Consider the following 16,355-nt stretch of genomic DNA (forward strand, 5'->3'; position numbering starts at 1 on the left):
CGAACAGGTCACACTTCGTGGACCAGGACACACATAACGATTCACTCTCTTACTCTATCTTGTGTTATGTTGTTTACAGCGAAATCATAATCACTCGATGCATAAAACATTCTTTCTTATAGTGATCTAAATAATGATGGAGTCTGTTAAAGCTTAGTTACAGCATCAAAAATCTGACACGCGTTTATTCGAAAAAATGAGAAGGACTCTTTTTTATCAGATAGCTATCATGAAACCCTCCGAGACAGCCAGTAGTTCGGGATGGAGCAAATTATTTTATATATATACACGAATTACTCATCAAAGATCGCAACCGATCACTGAGCTAACGGTGACCGGGTTCCTCAGTGATCCTTGGCTTCGTTGCTATTCCAGACCTGGTCGGCCGTAGTGTTCTGCGGAATCGTTACTTCATGCCCGACAATCCATGCGTCGAAGCGTTTCAGCTCCTTAATGAAATCGCCATACGCCGGATCCGAACTGGTCGACGTTTCCGGCACCTTGTCTTCGATATGGCCCCCAAAGTCCTTGTCCTGGCTGATCAGCGCATCCGCGGACGGCTTGTCCTCGCGTTTGAACACGGGATGCTCATCGGCCGTGGCGTGGCCATCGAAACCGATCGGATTGCGGGCGATTCTGGTCGACCCGAAGCTCGGTGCATTGGGCGGCAGGTCCTGATGAAGGGCATCGGTAGTTGGATCAGCAGGGATCGGTACCTTTTTGCCCGTGACCCACTCGTCGAAGCGCGTCAGATATTCGGCGTACTCCTTAAACTTCTGGTTATTGTCATTGTTGGGCACCCGGTCGTCGAACGCACCGTTCGGATACTCCGAATGGATGTCTCCCTGCGGCGCAGAAACACTTTCACCGACCAGCAACACGAGCGCGATCGCGAAAACCTGAAAAAAAATGTGTGAACAAAGCGTAAGCAAGATGTCGTACAAAATTATATGTTCAATTGTCGGATAGGAACTCATATTTCATCGCATTTGAATAATGTTATCACATTTAATTCATTTTAAATCTATAAGCTGATAAGTAACCAGAACGAAATCAGAAGAATAAGAAAAAATGCTTTCCATCCTTGTACAGCTGAAGAGCATGTAAAAGCCATTAGTCATCATTTTAAAACAATCTTCACTAATCTTCAGCTCAGCATATTAGCACTGGTTGCGTAAAGCCATCTAATCGGTGCTTAGACCACCGACATGGCCAACTTTCATGATCTTCAAAAGCTTCCCGCAAACACTAGCTCCAAATGCAGCAACGGGTGCTAATGCAAGCGATCACTGTACCGATGCGCACGATCGCTTTTTTGCATTTGCATGACTGATTCGTTGGGTGTTTCTTCGAGCTTGAATTTTAGAAGCATCATCGCCGTCCAGCGTGTGCGTACACGATCGCTTGCGATCGGAGTGAAACGCTTTTAGCAAATATTATCCAACGTAGCGTGATATGTTTTCTATGTCTCCAAAATTCGCACACCGTAAAGACGCATTTCGCATAACTTACAGATGCCAAATGTGAAATTTGGGACATTTGGCAGGCCACTTGGCAAAAAGATCTACGAGTTCGCTAGCACCATGTTTAAACAAAAATGAAGAGGAGGTTTAGTGAGAGTGCAAGAGAAACGAAGCTAATTAGCCGTTGGTAGCTCCGTTTTGTAAATTAGACATTGAACAATAATCATTTCGATCTAAGCGAATCGTGCCAATGAATTTTCTCGCGCGAATAAACTACGAAAAGCTCATTTACACCCATCTAGACGATGCGTTTGTCACCGAGAAAGTTTTTCAGCTAAAGGCTAACAAAAGGCTCCCAAAACTACGCAGGTATCGGGAAGAAGCGGCAAAAAATGGCACTCTCATTAAGCGATGCTCTTTTGCATGCCATTGGCTTTCCCTCCGGTAGGAAGCCTTTTTGCAAAAGGCTAATTGACTCGATGCCGTTTCATAACGTAACGGGTGCACTTTCACTTCCACTGGCAGAAACCCATTGCAAAGTGGCCTGATTCAAGGGGTATCTCGTATTTATGTCTAGCATTACAGTGCTTAGAAAACGACCTTGAAAGAGTTTGTCAAGTTGTTAGCACGGTTGTCCATTTACGGACAGTTCCACTGCTGCAATATGGGCCAGCGCCGTGGTTAAGCAATGCCGGTAAAACCGTCAGCAATTATCGGCAGAATGCTAACCGAAATTACTCACACGCTCGTTCACATTCCAACAAGCTGTCGGGCAGGTTTGGTTGGGATGGCATCCGTCCGCGATTAGGGCAGGGTACGCTTGCCGGTTCGGGTTCGGACCGAATTGTTCAGGTTTAGGCTGGAAGTTAACGACCATCATCATCCTACAAATTGCAAACTTAATTCTAGCGCGATCAAACGCGATCAGGTTTCCTACAATGACGATCGTACGCCCAAATCCCACCTGAGGCAAATGATTAAGATTCAGGAAATCGAATATGCTAAAGTGTATGATAACGTGCGTTTCTTGAGCAGCATTAACCGCAAGGAGAAAAACGCGAAAAAAAGCTATCGACAAACTTTTAAACACAAAAGAAAATGGTCAAAATTCAAATGGCGAAGTAAACTCACTTTCAATGTTCCGTTCATCGTTAACGGATCTCCGGGGAATCGTGTTTCACAAAAAAACACCACAGATGAAATAGCTCCTGCTAGGACTCGGTCAAAGTTGGATCTCAAACACCCGGTTCTTCTCCACACGAGCTCGTTCGCACACAAAACAGGCGTAGCACTTGCGATCTTGAGCAGACAGCTCCGGTAGCGTCGAGGATTGAAAGCAGACTGACGATTGTCACCGATAAGGTGATAAATTTTATGCAAAGATCAAATCATCCCAGCATGTTTGTGGTGTTTTTTCGCACCTTCCAAACCGATCGCTACCGGTCGTCATCTGGCACTCCGGTGGGGGCGAAGATGTTCGACCGATCATCGAAGCACGATCGTATCGATGACGTGATGACTGAAAGCTCTCCACCATCCGGCATCGAGCGTGGACAACAACTACTACCACCGCTACTACTGATGCGTGTCTACCTGACCTTCCATGGAGTTCCATGCTACTACAATCGTTGAACTTTTCTCACCCCAACCCGGTTTGCGAGTGATTGATTTTACTACCGAAGAACACAACCCACACTTTCCTTGCGGGTTACGCTCACCCCGACCGGAAGGCGTTTGGCAACTTCCGGTTCTGCCATTTCGTTTTTCCTTCTCATCAAGCCCGGTTCACTTTACCCCACCCTAACGCCACCGGTGTCTGGCGAGTTCTTCACCGTAATGAGCCTATAAATATCCATATGACCGTCGGACTCTGCTCGCATTACACTCGAGGCCATCCACCGGAGCTCAGCCACACCCGCAGTACGCATTCAAAATGTCAACGTCAACTCGATTCCGGTTCCACACGCTGCTGGTGATGATCGTGATCGGTGCGATCGTCGGCAGGCAGCACGCCCGTGCCGCCATCCTAACGCGTGCCATCGAAGCCCAGAAGTCGCTGGTCGAGCGCGAAGAGCAAGCACTCCAGGAGGCGAAAGATCAGATGTACCGGACGGCACAGAACGCCCTGGACGCATCCCGTGGTGCCGTGTCGAACGTGGCCGAGCAGCTCCGGTACGCCGTGATGTATCCGTTGCGCGTTGCCAACGAGGCGCTCGAGAAACCGAAACTCTACGCGAGGTACATGCTCTCGAAGGCACCGTTCCTAAACTCCGGAGATGAGACGACGTCCGCTCCGGTGGTGCTGGGCGATGAGACCGTTCCCCAGGAGTCGGATGGTGCAAACGAGATGCTACCGCAGCTGATGTCCGGTTTGCGGTTGCTCTTCAATCAGGACACAACCGAACCGACCAGCAACCTTCCCAAACCGAGGTAAGTCAGAGCGTTAAAAGGTGCGATTGTGTCCGAGTATCCGAATCATTTGTTGCATTTTTCATTTGCAGCCCTCTTATCGAGATCATTGAGATCAAAGCGAGTCCTGCGGCAGAAATTACTCCCGACCAGCCGGTCGTTGAGTTCGACAAGGAACAACCGAAGGAAGTGATTGTAATTTGAGTGTGAGCTAAGACTAATTTTAAGGCGATATTTAATCGATTGTAAGCTGCATTCCATTTTGTTTTATACAACATCACACGCAAATAAACAAATTCATGATGTAAACTCGTTTCATTACAAAGATTTTATTGCAAATACATGATCAATAAATATCTTACCTCACTGGCCACTTACGCACTAAACGCCTAACGGTTTAACACTGTTAACGACAACCGTCGATGGGTCCTAGTCTAAATCTTACCTACGCCCTACGCGTCCTCTGGTGCGTAGTGCGCGTTCTAAGTAAACCTACTCGCGACAAATACGCACACGCATCACAACCTCAAGTGGGCCACGCTCACGCGACATTGCTGCGATTCGCATGAGGTGGAATTATTGCTCTGCAATTTTCAATACGATCTTTACTCTTCAACTGGCCTACATCACATCGGAGACTGAAGCCTCCGTACCTTACCCTATGTGCCACAACGATATGAAAAGGAGAACGGATAACATAGAACATTGAGAGAGCGCTTATCAAATATCATATTAGCTCGGCTATGCCCCCCGGGGATTTGTGGGATGCGGTTTGAAGTAATGCAACCTAACAACCCCTACACACGGTACAGATTTCGAGACGAACGATTACATCCACGATGGGCTGTAATCTTACTTTCCTGCTGTGAGCAGCAAATTCACCAGGACCTGTCCCCTAACTGCTCAGCTCCCTTTTATGGCCTCAACGACACGCTACAAAAAAACGAGCCGTTCTCTAATGACCTGATCCGGTGCGTATGCTCCAACTAACCATAAAACCTAATATCACAATTCCATTATTGAAAATCTCAAGCTCTTGTTGGGGGTTGAGTGGTGTTACTGTTTCATTTAGGACGGAGCCATTTAGCGCTGCAGCACCCGGTACCGCTTGGTGGCTTCCGGCGTATGCACCGATGCAACCGACAGCAGCAGCTCCATATCGTTGGCAGTGATATCCATGGCGGTGGTGATCGAGTTCATGGAGCAGAAGTCCGTCGCCAGCATAATGCTGGCGATCGTTTCCGACTGCAGGTACAGCTCGCGCAGCTTCGACTCAATAAACGCCATGCACTGTAAACGAGACCAACAACGTGAATGTTAACGTAAATCCCAACTGTCGATCCATCGCTCATTGCACGCTGACAGCGCCACGATATGCGTATCAGCAAATCGCAAAACTGTCCCGCCATCGGGATGATGCCAAGCGCACGTCATCCTTACCTGATACGCCGAAATTCCAGCCGACCACATCGCATTGACCGCTTCCAGCATGGATGCGACCAGCTGCGACATTCCGATGATATCGCCGTCTACGAGCGATTGCGATGACAGCAACCGTACCTCGTGCGTATCCAGATTCGCAATGATGGCGTTGTTCTCCGTGAGATGTTGCTCGTACAGCGTGTACCGTGCGGCAAAGCTGAGATCCCGCTTCAGAGTCGTCTCCCACGTGCCGGGTGGAGCAGTCGTCGCTTGCAGGACCATATCCGGCATGTAGTGGTCGGTAATACGGCTGAACAATGACGGCATGAAGCCTGTCCGAAAGCATCGCTTATCAGTCTTATCTCCACCGGTCGCGCCAGTGTCCATCGACTGATGGTGGTGGCCTATTCCACTTGCTCCGCTACAGCTGCTACTGCTCGTACCTCCACTGGTGTTGTTGATGCCACTCCCGCCACCGGAACAACCGGAACCTGCTCCGTTTGTGTTGTTATTCTCGTCACTACCATGACCAGCGTTCGCTGTTCGCATCCCCCGGGGAAATGGGATGTCGATCAGCTTCAAAATACTGCCCGGATGTTTCGCCCGAAGTTCATCGTTCTCATCCAGCGTCGCCATCGGGTGTGCGGGAAGTACAATAAGAGGAATGTGTTCGCGCCTCAGTAACCCTGATGTTTGGGCAACCATGTTGCCAGTGCCACCATTGTCTGATACAGCCACTCTATCGTCATCTCCGGACATCTGATCGGCATAACCATGTATGGCATCGGCAACTTCACCCGCAAATTCCATCTCCGAGGCGTTGGTTGGAGTTTGCAAGTGGAAAACCGTCGGTATTTGATGACACATTGCACACTCGGACGAACCACCAGTTGCGGTTTGGTCCACAACACCGACGGAAATAGTCGCCAGCGGGGTTCTAGCGTCCTCGAGCATGTGCGCTTTCGATCTTTCGAGCAGATGGTAATCGGGCAGGTTGCGACTCTTCAGAAACTTGGCAGCGATCTGTCTGTACTTGTCGAAGCTGTTAAACTTTTGCCGACAACAGTGTTTCAACGGTTGCACGATTCCAAATGGTTTCAAACCAGCTTCCTGGCCCGTTTTACGATGAATGTCCTTCAGCATCTCGTCCTCACCGAGCACAAACACGACCTCGTTGTTGCTGCTCTTCGACTCGTCGGCCATCATATCGCTGGTGGTGTCCTTCGCGGCATAATCACCCCGAAGAAGACTGATGTACTTCAGCTGCTCGAAAGTCATGCCTTCCTTCATTTTCTCCACACCCCATATCAGTCGCGGTTCGGTTACCTGTTGCGGTTCGGTTACCTCCGACGATCCCACCTGTCCCAGGCTATTCTCTGTGATGAGATAGGACAACCGTATGGACTCTCGATCATCCGCGTTATTCCCTGTGCGATGCTCGTTCGCTTCGAACACCAGTGCTTCCTGTGCAAGCTCCAGATCCGTGGCGGTCGGTTGCTGCAGAATTGCCACCTTACCTATCTGATATCGTGCTTCCAGGTATTGCTTCTCCCGTGCGTTCATCACGATGCCCGTGTCCATGCTTTTGTTGCCTATCCGGAGCTCCTGGCGCACGAAACGCGAGTCCCGGTACACCAGCACATTTGGAATGTCGTTCATTACGTTTTTCTTCATCGCCCTCTGTACCTCTTCACTGCTCTGGATGGCTACCGCTTCACCGGAGGCTTGCGGCTGGGAAAGCTCACCCGCACTGCCCTGTGCTAACGAAGCGAGATCCTTCATTCTCGTTGCCGACCGTATCATTCCCGAGGATGCCGAACGGGGAAGCTGACTCTGCGGTTCGACAAATTCCATCGCAGAGGCAACAACTGACAGCTTGGTGTTTTTAGTCGGCAGCTCGGAGACTCCCGTCGAGACGACACCCGACTCCGGAATCTGACCGGAAGTTCCGGGCACACAGCGCTGCGAAATGAAAGCAGTCCGCACGTTTGCCTCATCGAACGATTCCACGTACACGGTGCGCTTGATCTCCGAGCAGCGTATAAAGTACGACAGCACGTTCAGAATTTTCTCCAACATGTTGCTTAGCTGCGAGCTACCGCAGATGATCGTTTTCGAGAGCTTCGTTGGGTATCCAACCGCTCCGTAGAGATCACCAAGCTGCGCCCAGAGCACACTGTACGGGTGGTTGGCGGTGATTTCGTTCATGCGCACCTTTTCCCGCCGTATAAGATCCAGCTTGCTGCTGGGCGACGAATCATCGCTAGCCGTCATGGCAGCGATCGTTCCCACCCATCCGAGATGGTGCGTAAGAACAGCCGTTATCATGGTGCTGATGAAACTGAAATGCAAGGAAATGCGATCAATCGTAAGCATTCACCCGTCGGAAGGGGGTGATTTTTCCGGGCTACTTACAAGTTGGTGTCTTTCGTGTCGGCCAACGACAGCAAGGAGGAGAGATCATTCATAAACGAGCTTGCAAGTGAAGCTAAATTCCGATCAGTCAACGAACTGCTGCTAAGCGTCAACCATACGGGATTGTTCAACCGTGGTGCCATAAAGAGATCACCTAGCCACTGCTGCGTCGAATGCCAGGCTCCTAGCATAATCTGCAACAAGGATAAGAGAGTAGAAAAAAGCTCGTTAAATCGACATCCAACCAAGCCGGTCTGATCGTTTCTTCCAACATACCTGCAAGAAGAACCGCCATTTGATAAACGCCTTCTCAACAGCTACCCGCACACGGCACAGGATTGACTCGAACACCGTCATATGCTCCGAACAAAAGGTATCCGTATCCTGCAGCATGGCATCGTTTAGTTTGATGCAAACGGCCAAACCCAGTCGTTGCCGTTTACTCGGTGCCTTTCCCTGGTAGTTTGTCGCAGTCGACAGCAACTCTCCGCTGAAGGCTTTCCGCCGGTTCAGTTCCATCGTTTCGCTGTTACGCCTGTTTCGGGACGTTACGCAACCATCGCTGGCGGCCACATTCGTCGGGTGTTGCCCCACACTGGCCGACATCATTGGTCCCAGCTCATCCAGATGACCGACGTGATCCGCGATCGAGTGCGGGTTTTCGAAAGAAGTCAACATGTTTTTCGACACACGACGATGGAAGCTCCCGTACGAATGGCAATCTTCAAGGCTAATGCAGATCGGTGATGGTGGAATGTCCATGCTGAAGTTATCCGCGCTTAGCCGCCTGATGCAATCGAAGTCACTGTAGATCGAGGACAGGCTGCTGCGGTGCGAGGACGAAGCTGGATGTCGGGACGAACCCGAACCGGAAAGACCCCACGGATCCGTACCACCGTACCCGGAATCAACGCCACTGTTAGAGGAATGCCGAAGATCAGCAAACCGATCGAAGTTGCAGAACTCGGGCGGAAGCACCGGTCGTAACCGGTGTAACATCGATGGATCATGCTGTGTGGCTGTGGACGACGTCACCGTAAAGGAGTGCAGCGATCCCGTCCCGATCGAGCTGAGATCGCTCACAGAGGGGTTATAATCGATGCCACCAATACCACTTCCAACACCTCCAATGCCTGAACTACCGCCATTGATGACTACATCCGATCCAGGATACGTGGAGACGGATGACTTCTTAGTGCCACTGTACACCGGTGTGGGGAAAACGAGCGAGCACATCAACGTCTTTGGAGCTTTCATCCAGTGCACCTTGAAGCTGCTGCCACGGAACGCGATCGGAGCCGATCCGAAGACCATCTCTTCGAACTGCTTGATCTCGGTCTTAACGATCGCGTCATTGCGAGGATCGTTGGGCTGTATAGACGGGGAAAATTAATCCAGTTAACCCGTCACGTTTACAGGTACTTCTCGGTACTGAGGATCACCTACCTTCCGTACGCGATACACCACGTTACAGTGCTCACATTTCTGGACTTGTGGCACCGATGGAGGATGAAGATCACTGGCAAACGCCGCCGCAGCAGCTGCACTGTTGCAATCGGACGAGACTTTCTCAAGCGTGTTGGAGTCGAACAGTAACTTCCTGCCTAGAATGTCGCACTCCTTGAATACCAAAATTCGTACCTGATCGGCGTTGAACGGGAACTGACTGCAGAGGAGTAAAAAAAAATACAAAATGGATGCATGCAACACCAGTTAGTAGGGGCTCACTCTTCATCAACAGCTCATTCCGCGCAGAAGATATTGCTTTATAGCGTCGCATAAAAATCTGTGAAACCTGAGCAATTACGCGGTGATAAGACAAAGCAAATTGCTTCGGCAAACGAAGAAGAAAACAAGTGGAATCGATTTATATACCCACGTACTCGAGTCTGCATGTTCCAGAGTGTGAACATCTGATACCATGAATACCGTGACACTATTGGGTATAGCAACCGTTGAGGGTTGTACAGACACTATCAGTACACCAGGATTTAGTCGATTTCCCGATGACAACGAGCTTTAGATGATCGCATAACGAATAGTTTTGCAACGCTCCGCTAATCCATCAAACTCCGCGACAGTAGGCGATGGTGGGCAATTACTTAAAATATATCACCCACCAGCAAAACACCCCTGCAAAGGATATTGTTCCCTTATCACGCGAATGGACGATTGGCTTAAGTTCGCACGCGCGCCAGTCCAGGCTATCAATAGGCGCGAACTCCGCCTAGTGCCGTGCGTTAAGCTCCCATTCCCGATCGCCTTATCCAAATCGTGACCGTTTGTTATGTTTACGTTCCACAGTCACGCGGAATTCCATCAGTCACATGACTCCTTTTTTTTTTCAACGTTCGCACCGCCCCCCACTACTCAAGGCTTAGTTCCCCATCAACAGGGGGTGGAAAACGGAACTCCAAAGCCAAAGAAGAAAGGATTTGATTGTGAGCGTGGTTGGCGGGCGAGTGTGACATAAATAGTTTAAAAATTACGATAATCTCCCACCGTCATCGGGGCGATAAATGGGTTTGCTTGATTAATCCCACGGATCGGCAACAAAAGGACGATAAGAGCGCCTGCAATCGATCAGACCGTTTTATGACGAAAGATAAAGCGCTGAGAGCGTACAAAGTGCAGGGCAGGAAAACTGTTTACATAAACTAAACGTGTGCAAAGTACCCGCCAACATTGCATTAGTGCTCGAGCCGAGTGGGCGCACGGAAACAAGCAGCGGATCGAAACGTTCTTGCACATCTTCACCAAAGTCCGCAATGCAACGGTTATCGCCTTATCTGGGCTGAGTAATAGCAGCCTGTGCTAATCTGTGCAGCAGTAACCAAAAAAAAAAGACGAAAATACGAACGCGTGACAAACTCATTTTCCTCTGCAGACAGTTTGACTCTATCGATGCCTGAGCCGATCGCGATGGGAAGCGGAACCATGCTCTGAACGGAACGTGAAGGCGTTGTTATCTGTAGCAAGAAAAAAAAATCCGCGTGCTTAAGCAGGGCCGTTAAAATTCACTTAAAACTCGCACGTGGACGGCGCGTACGTAAACGTCTTACCGTGTGACGATCAATTACCCGCTCTTTATGCTGTAACCGAGACGCCTCGTAAAACAAGCCTCTCGATGACGCACTTCTTTATGATATAATAACTTAATGACACGATGTGGCTTTACTTTTGTTAATTGTTTCTTAAACCGCTGCCCGCACCTGCCCCAAAACGTCTTACTCTCGGTCGCGCAAAAGCCATAACGCGTGGGGGGGCATGCAATTTTGTGCCACAGAGATAGAAGCATGAAGTTTTTTTTCTTTATTTTACGACCCTCGCGTCCCACTTACCAACCCTCGCGATCACTCCTACCAACCCTTAAACGGTTAGGGGGAGTGGGAGGTCGCTAAATCTGAAACACAACCCCCAAAGCGCCAGCTTCAGCTACCATAGCAGCAGGAGCGCTCTATTGCAGCTATAAAAAGCGAGCTTACAATAAATAGCCTTTTCGGTGGGAGGTGGGCTGGGGGATGGTGAATATTTTTGCTCACATGAGTTACGAATACGGCAGGATCATCGTGATGAGGATGGTGATGATGATGATGATGATGTTGATGATGATGATAACAATAACTTGTCGCCGTTTCGCATCTTCAAAGTGCGTTGCCCTGATAAGATATCGCGCTGTTTGGATAACCAATCTCGCCCCAACCGACACGCTTTCGCTTTTTCGGACCATTTCGCGGTGTTTATGTTTTCCGCACACGGCAAGTGATCCTCCACCCGGAGGGTTTTATGGCTATGATGAGGCCATAACAACAATCATATGCCCAACGGCGCATATGCAGCGTACTTCGTGCCCTCGAAACATGCTGGGGACGTTCTCAAAATGGTCAACCAACAAATGACGGCAGTGCTGAGGCCACATGACACGCGCTGATGGACATCTTCCCTCATTCACGGCTCGCTGTACACAACACGTACACGCGGAAATTTCCACCTGCAACAAAGACTCCTCTCAGACGCTGACGGTAAGGCACCTATTTCAAGGCACGTCAGGATACACAAAGCGCATCCACCCACGTTTTAATGAATGAATGTAGATGAATGAAGCACAACAGCAGCAGCACCTAAAGGGACCGGCCTGAATGCACCACCCACGACGTCCTGTTTTCCCACCCCGAGGGGTCCTATTTTTGATCGCGAACCGACTAACGTGCCTTCGAACATGATCATGCGACTGGAAAGCCGCCCGAGTGACGGAATTGAACCTGTCGATCGATCGAGCGTCCCCCGATCATCAGCGGCCTTCGTGCGATGGTTGATTGACGGCATGATGCACCGCGAAAAGCATGCACTTCTTGTGGGGAATTTGTGACGCTTTTTATTTTTTTTTCTTGTGCCTTCAATAATACTTTATTTTTAAAACGGAGCTGTAACTTCTCAATCAACAACGCGGCGGAGGTTCGGACAAAATGTGTTTTTTTTAACGCCATTTAACAAATATCACGCGCCTCTCAAAACGCATGAAAATAAAACAAAACAACCGGTGTGTTATGGGAGGATTTTTTAAATTTCATTTTCGATACACCTCGCTTCCCAACCCTCCTCTCGCCCACCGCTACAGGGTTCTGATCCTTGCGAGGTTTCAAAATTCCTTCCCGAACACCGCGCGTGTCCCATTTTCCTTCGCCCCGTGTCCCATTACGCAAGTACATACGCCATCAAAGACCACGCGCCCGTGTCGTGTGATGCAGAAAGTGGTCTTGTGACCGGCGTGTGACGATCGGTTGGCGAAAGAAATAATTAACACTAACGCTTAAGACACGGACACGACATACATTTTCCCAACCCCGCCGTTGGACCCGCCGTTGTCTCTCTGGGTTTAGGGGGGTCACGGCAAGGATTGGCAATACCTTAAACATTTGCGGACGAACAAATTCCCCGCAAAAAAAAACACACAATTGATACCGCGTTTGGGAGCGGCTGGCTGGGTTGCAAATGGAAACATCAAACAGCAGCATATGCCTGGTGCCGCGCGTGCAAAAAAGCACATCTTACGAAACCGCCATATTTCCCTTTCATTTATCGTCACTCTTCTTTTGTGATTACTCGGCAAACAATCGCACCTTCGTGGTTACTGTACACAGCTTCGAGTGGCGAACGGTTTTCAGCTTTGAACCCATCTTTGAAACCATTTGAGCATTACTTTTCAAACAGAAGGAATTAAAAGGGACGCATTTCCCTTGCCAATGTATAGGAATACTATTTATCGATCGCTTTGTGGCGCGCGGGAAACAGATCGTAGGTCGACGGTGACGACAACAGACGATCGTGATCGCACGTAAATTGCCGTCTTCATTCACTGAAATGCAACAGTTTAACATGCCACCGATCGGTATGCTTGCTCGTGCCTAATGACGCATACGCGATCGAATCATTCAACCAAAGGCACCACCTCGATCGACACCGAGAAGATTAAAGTGCATCCTTGCATGTGGGTGGGAGGCGATCAAATTGAACGTTCAGTGGCGGTGCACGTGAAGTGACCGTTTAAGAACATGCTGTTCTTCCCACGTGGCGATGGGGAATGCATTTTACTTCGCGGTTCGAATACTCCTTCAATCGAGCGTAGGCGAACGGGTAGCGAGTAGAGAAAAAACAATCCAACTCAATTTGAGAAAAAGCGAAACCTGAGAGCATGAGATTGCGTGAAGTTTAATAAAAAAAAAAAGCTTAACCAATTGATCGACCAGCCACGGTTCGCACACGATCGATCGAGCGGACGCAGAGGATTTCGCCAATCAAAACCAAACCACCCGAGCCCCCTGTTTTACGCCGGCCGTTGACGCCACCGCGGACCGTGCACGGGGGAAGAAGGTTTTCGGTTTCGTTCCTCTAAAAATACTATCCCCACGAAGAAAAAGAAACAGCAACCGCGCGCGCCTGGTAAACATCGCGAAACATCACGGTTCGGACCTCGACCGGCGACGAGCGAAAGGAGGAGGACAAAAACACACATAAAAAAAAAGCAAGTAGCACGGAACCCGAAATAAATGGGCCCACCCCTTGGGTGCAAGGGGTGGTGTGGGTGGGGCGTCGAGGATGTATGCTGGTGGGGATGATTATTGTACACAACATAAGCAAGAGACGTCGGCGATCAGTGACTGATCAACAGCAACCCCTATACGAGAGGCGAGTGGGTGGGTGTGTGTGGGTGGGTGGGGTGGGGGTGGCTGAAAAAGCACGTGATTTTTCGGTTTCCGCAACCATGTTTGCGAGACGCGGAAGAAGACCGTCGCTGGTGGGGGAAAGAAAACGTAAATCTTGCTCGTTCTGTCTCTCTGGCGTTGCATCCGGTGTGGCTTGTGAACCGGTGCGTGTTTGTGTTTTTTGTTCAATGATTTAAGAATGAATTTAAAAATTTCTTTTGTGATTTATCTGTATATTTTTACTTCTATCGTCATTGAGATTTTTGACGAAAGAAATAAGTAAGCAGCAATAAATCAAAATAAATCAATGAAAAGGGAACTTATCTAGCTTTGAGTTGGAAAGGAAGCGTATCGTTAACTCCTTGGCTCCTTGTTAAGTCCTTAATAGCTTGAAAATATTACAAAAAAAATACATTGCCAATGTCATTGCTGTTGGCCTGTTTAACCTCACCACAAAGACACAGCAGAGGGATGCTTCCATGATTCAGGAAACGCATCACTTTAACCGCCGACCGAGTAGACCGATATCCTTCAACCCCCATCGGAACCGAGGGAAAACCCCCTAGGCGCAGCCGCCGATGGGGGAAGGGGTTCAAAGAGCAGCGCCGTCACCTGAGTACGGGACCGGAGAAAGAGACGGTGGCAGCGATCCGTCGACGAGCGCTAGACAAGAACGGCTAGATTCTCGTGACTCGCGTATCGTCATCAACCCGACGAACAACACACACCCTCACCGGTGTGCCACCCTAAGGTGGTTGGGTGGTTGCCCCACCCCTGCACCCAACTCGGTCAAGGGGGCTCAATGGGGCGCGTGAATGCGGACTCGAAAAAAAAACCGCCCCACAACAACAGCGAAAAAAACCGCCGATCTGCTCGCGGAAGCGTGTACGATCGCGGGAGATAAATAACGCCCGATGCGATCATTTCGCGGCTTATCGCGGGATCCTTTTCGCGCGTGAGTAACGGCAGACAAGTGCATTCTGGTTGATGGAAGAAAATGGACCAGTGAGGACAATGGACGGGGAAAGTTTTTTTTTTTATTCCGCCTTGTTTGCTTAAGGCTTTTCAGCGGCGAGCGTTTTTTAAAAAATACATCCGTTTGTCGAGCTCTCCCTCCCTTGAGTTGCAGGACAAAGGGATGATAAAATCAAGAGCTTTTTCAGTACCAAAATGGCACCCATAACGTGCTCTAGGGCTGCGTAAAGTGGCCCAAGTGCGTGCGTCATTTTAGTTGAGCTACGCACCCCCAACTTGATCACCTGTTACATCGTTTCTTATCGCGATGATAACTTTCGCTGTCACTACCCACAATGACCTGGGGGACATAAGGAAGCAATTTGTAAATTAAGTCGGTGAAAAACACTTGACGTACGCATGTGTGTGCCCCAATGAAGACGGAATGAACCGCAAACATAAAGCTAATTAATTTGCATGTACCCTTTTTCAATTGAAAGAACCTGGAACCGGAACAATTCAGGAATAGAAATTGCAGCCCTTGCTTTTTAATATGAAGAAAATCTCTCGCTGCAAATGAATTAGGTACCTTTAGAAGCAAAGAAATGCTTTTGCATGACCTTACGCGGACCTTAAATATGCGATTCCTTTCGTAAAGATCGCCAACTTACCCGGGGTTCGTTTTCTGTGACGATGAGCTAGTATTTCGTTTCTTATTGAACAGCAGCTTATTGAACAGGGCCATCATATATTTATAGTCCAAACGCGACTCGATCGATACGATTGCTTGCAACAGTGCCGCAAGAAATCGTGCGGGGAATAAACCAGGGAAGCCAACCGAGGGTTCTATTGCGCCGGTTGCATTCCACCAGAGTCCCGTGTTCCCTCTTCGGCGCTTCCGGAACCGCCGCCGGAACACCACTAACACGCTATATTTATTGCACAATTACACGCTCGGTGATGAAGGCACCGTTGAGGCACTTCTGGTTGCTTCTTAAAACACAGTCACAATCCTTCACGGATCTTTGCGCACACTCCGGGGGAAAGGGTTTCAATACCCCTTAGGTAATTTACGTTTTACGATAATGCACAGCCTACTTCGAGCAGCCTTTCACAGCGCACTTGATGCACCGAAAACACAATCCACAAGTCACGCCTTTCAGGCGACAGATTTTCCATCACACACACACATAGTTCCCGCTTACCACCGCACACGACCGTCCAACGGTCGCGATTCGTCCTGTTTTCCGGTTCGCGCCGTGCGAGTCCACAGGTAATTCATTATCCAACGATTTCCGCCGATTGACGTCCGCGTTGCAGATATGTTTTTTTTTTCGCGTGGCGTTTTGCGTTATTTTGGTGACGACCTACAGCACACACGCGTCCCAACGTACGTCCGTGGTCCTACGCGCGCGGGAACAAACTTAACACCCCCGGGACCCGTCGATGTTGCTCGATCGCACGCAACTGTCAGAGCTTGGCGTTGGCG

General features: G+C 49.4%; 3 protein-coding genes across 3 annotated transcripts; 1 reads left to right on the plus strand and 2 right to left on the minus strand.

Moving 5' to 3' along the window:
* Positions 1-218: 218 nt before the first annotated feature.
* LOC128724642 (uncharacterized) lies at positions 219-2,612 on the minus strand. The gene is made up of 2 exons (XM_053818364.1): positions 2,595-2,612; positions 219-899 (listed from the first exon to the last, which is right to left on the minus strand). The coding sequence occupies exons 1-2, from the start codon at positions 2,610-2,612 to the stop codon at positions 345-347; spliced, it is 573 nt and encodes a 190-aa protein (XP_053674339.1). The 3' UTR covers positions 219-344.
* A 784-nt stretch (positions 2,613-3,396) lies between these two features.
* Positions 3,397-4,076, plus strand: LOC128724643 (uncharacterized). Its single transcript, XM_053818365.1, has 2 exons — positions 3,397-3,893; positions 3,965-4,076. Exons 1-2 carry the CDS (start codon positions 3,397-3,399, stop codon positions 4,074-4,076), a joined length of 609 nt encoding a protein of 202 aa, XP_053674340.1.
* An 879-nt stretch (positions 4,077-4,955) lies between these two features.
* On the minus strand, positions 4,956-15,614 carry LOC128725143 (uncharacterized). The gene is made up of 6 exons (XM_053818865.1): positions 15,538-15,614; positions 9,156-9,375; positions 7,986-9,080; positions 7,710-7,903; positions 5,313-7,635; positions 4,956-5,162 (listed from the first exon to the last, which is right to left on the minus strand). Exons 1-6 carry the CDS (start codon positions 15,612-15,614, stop codon positions 4,956-4,958), a joined length of 4,116 nt encoding a protein of 1,371 aa, XP_053674840.1.
* Positions 15,615-16,355: the final 741 nt, after the last annotated feature.

This window comes from Anopheles nili, chromosome 3 (genome assembly GCF_943737925.1).
Source record: "Anopheles nili chromosome 3, idAnoNiliSN_F5_01, whole genome shotgun sequence".
NCBI lineage: Eukaryota > Metazoa > Arthropoda > Insecta > Diptera > Culicidae > Anopheles > Anopheles nili.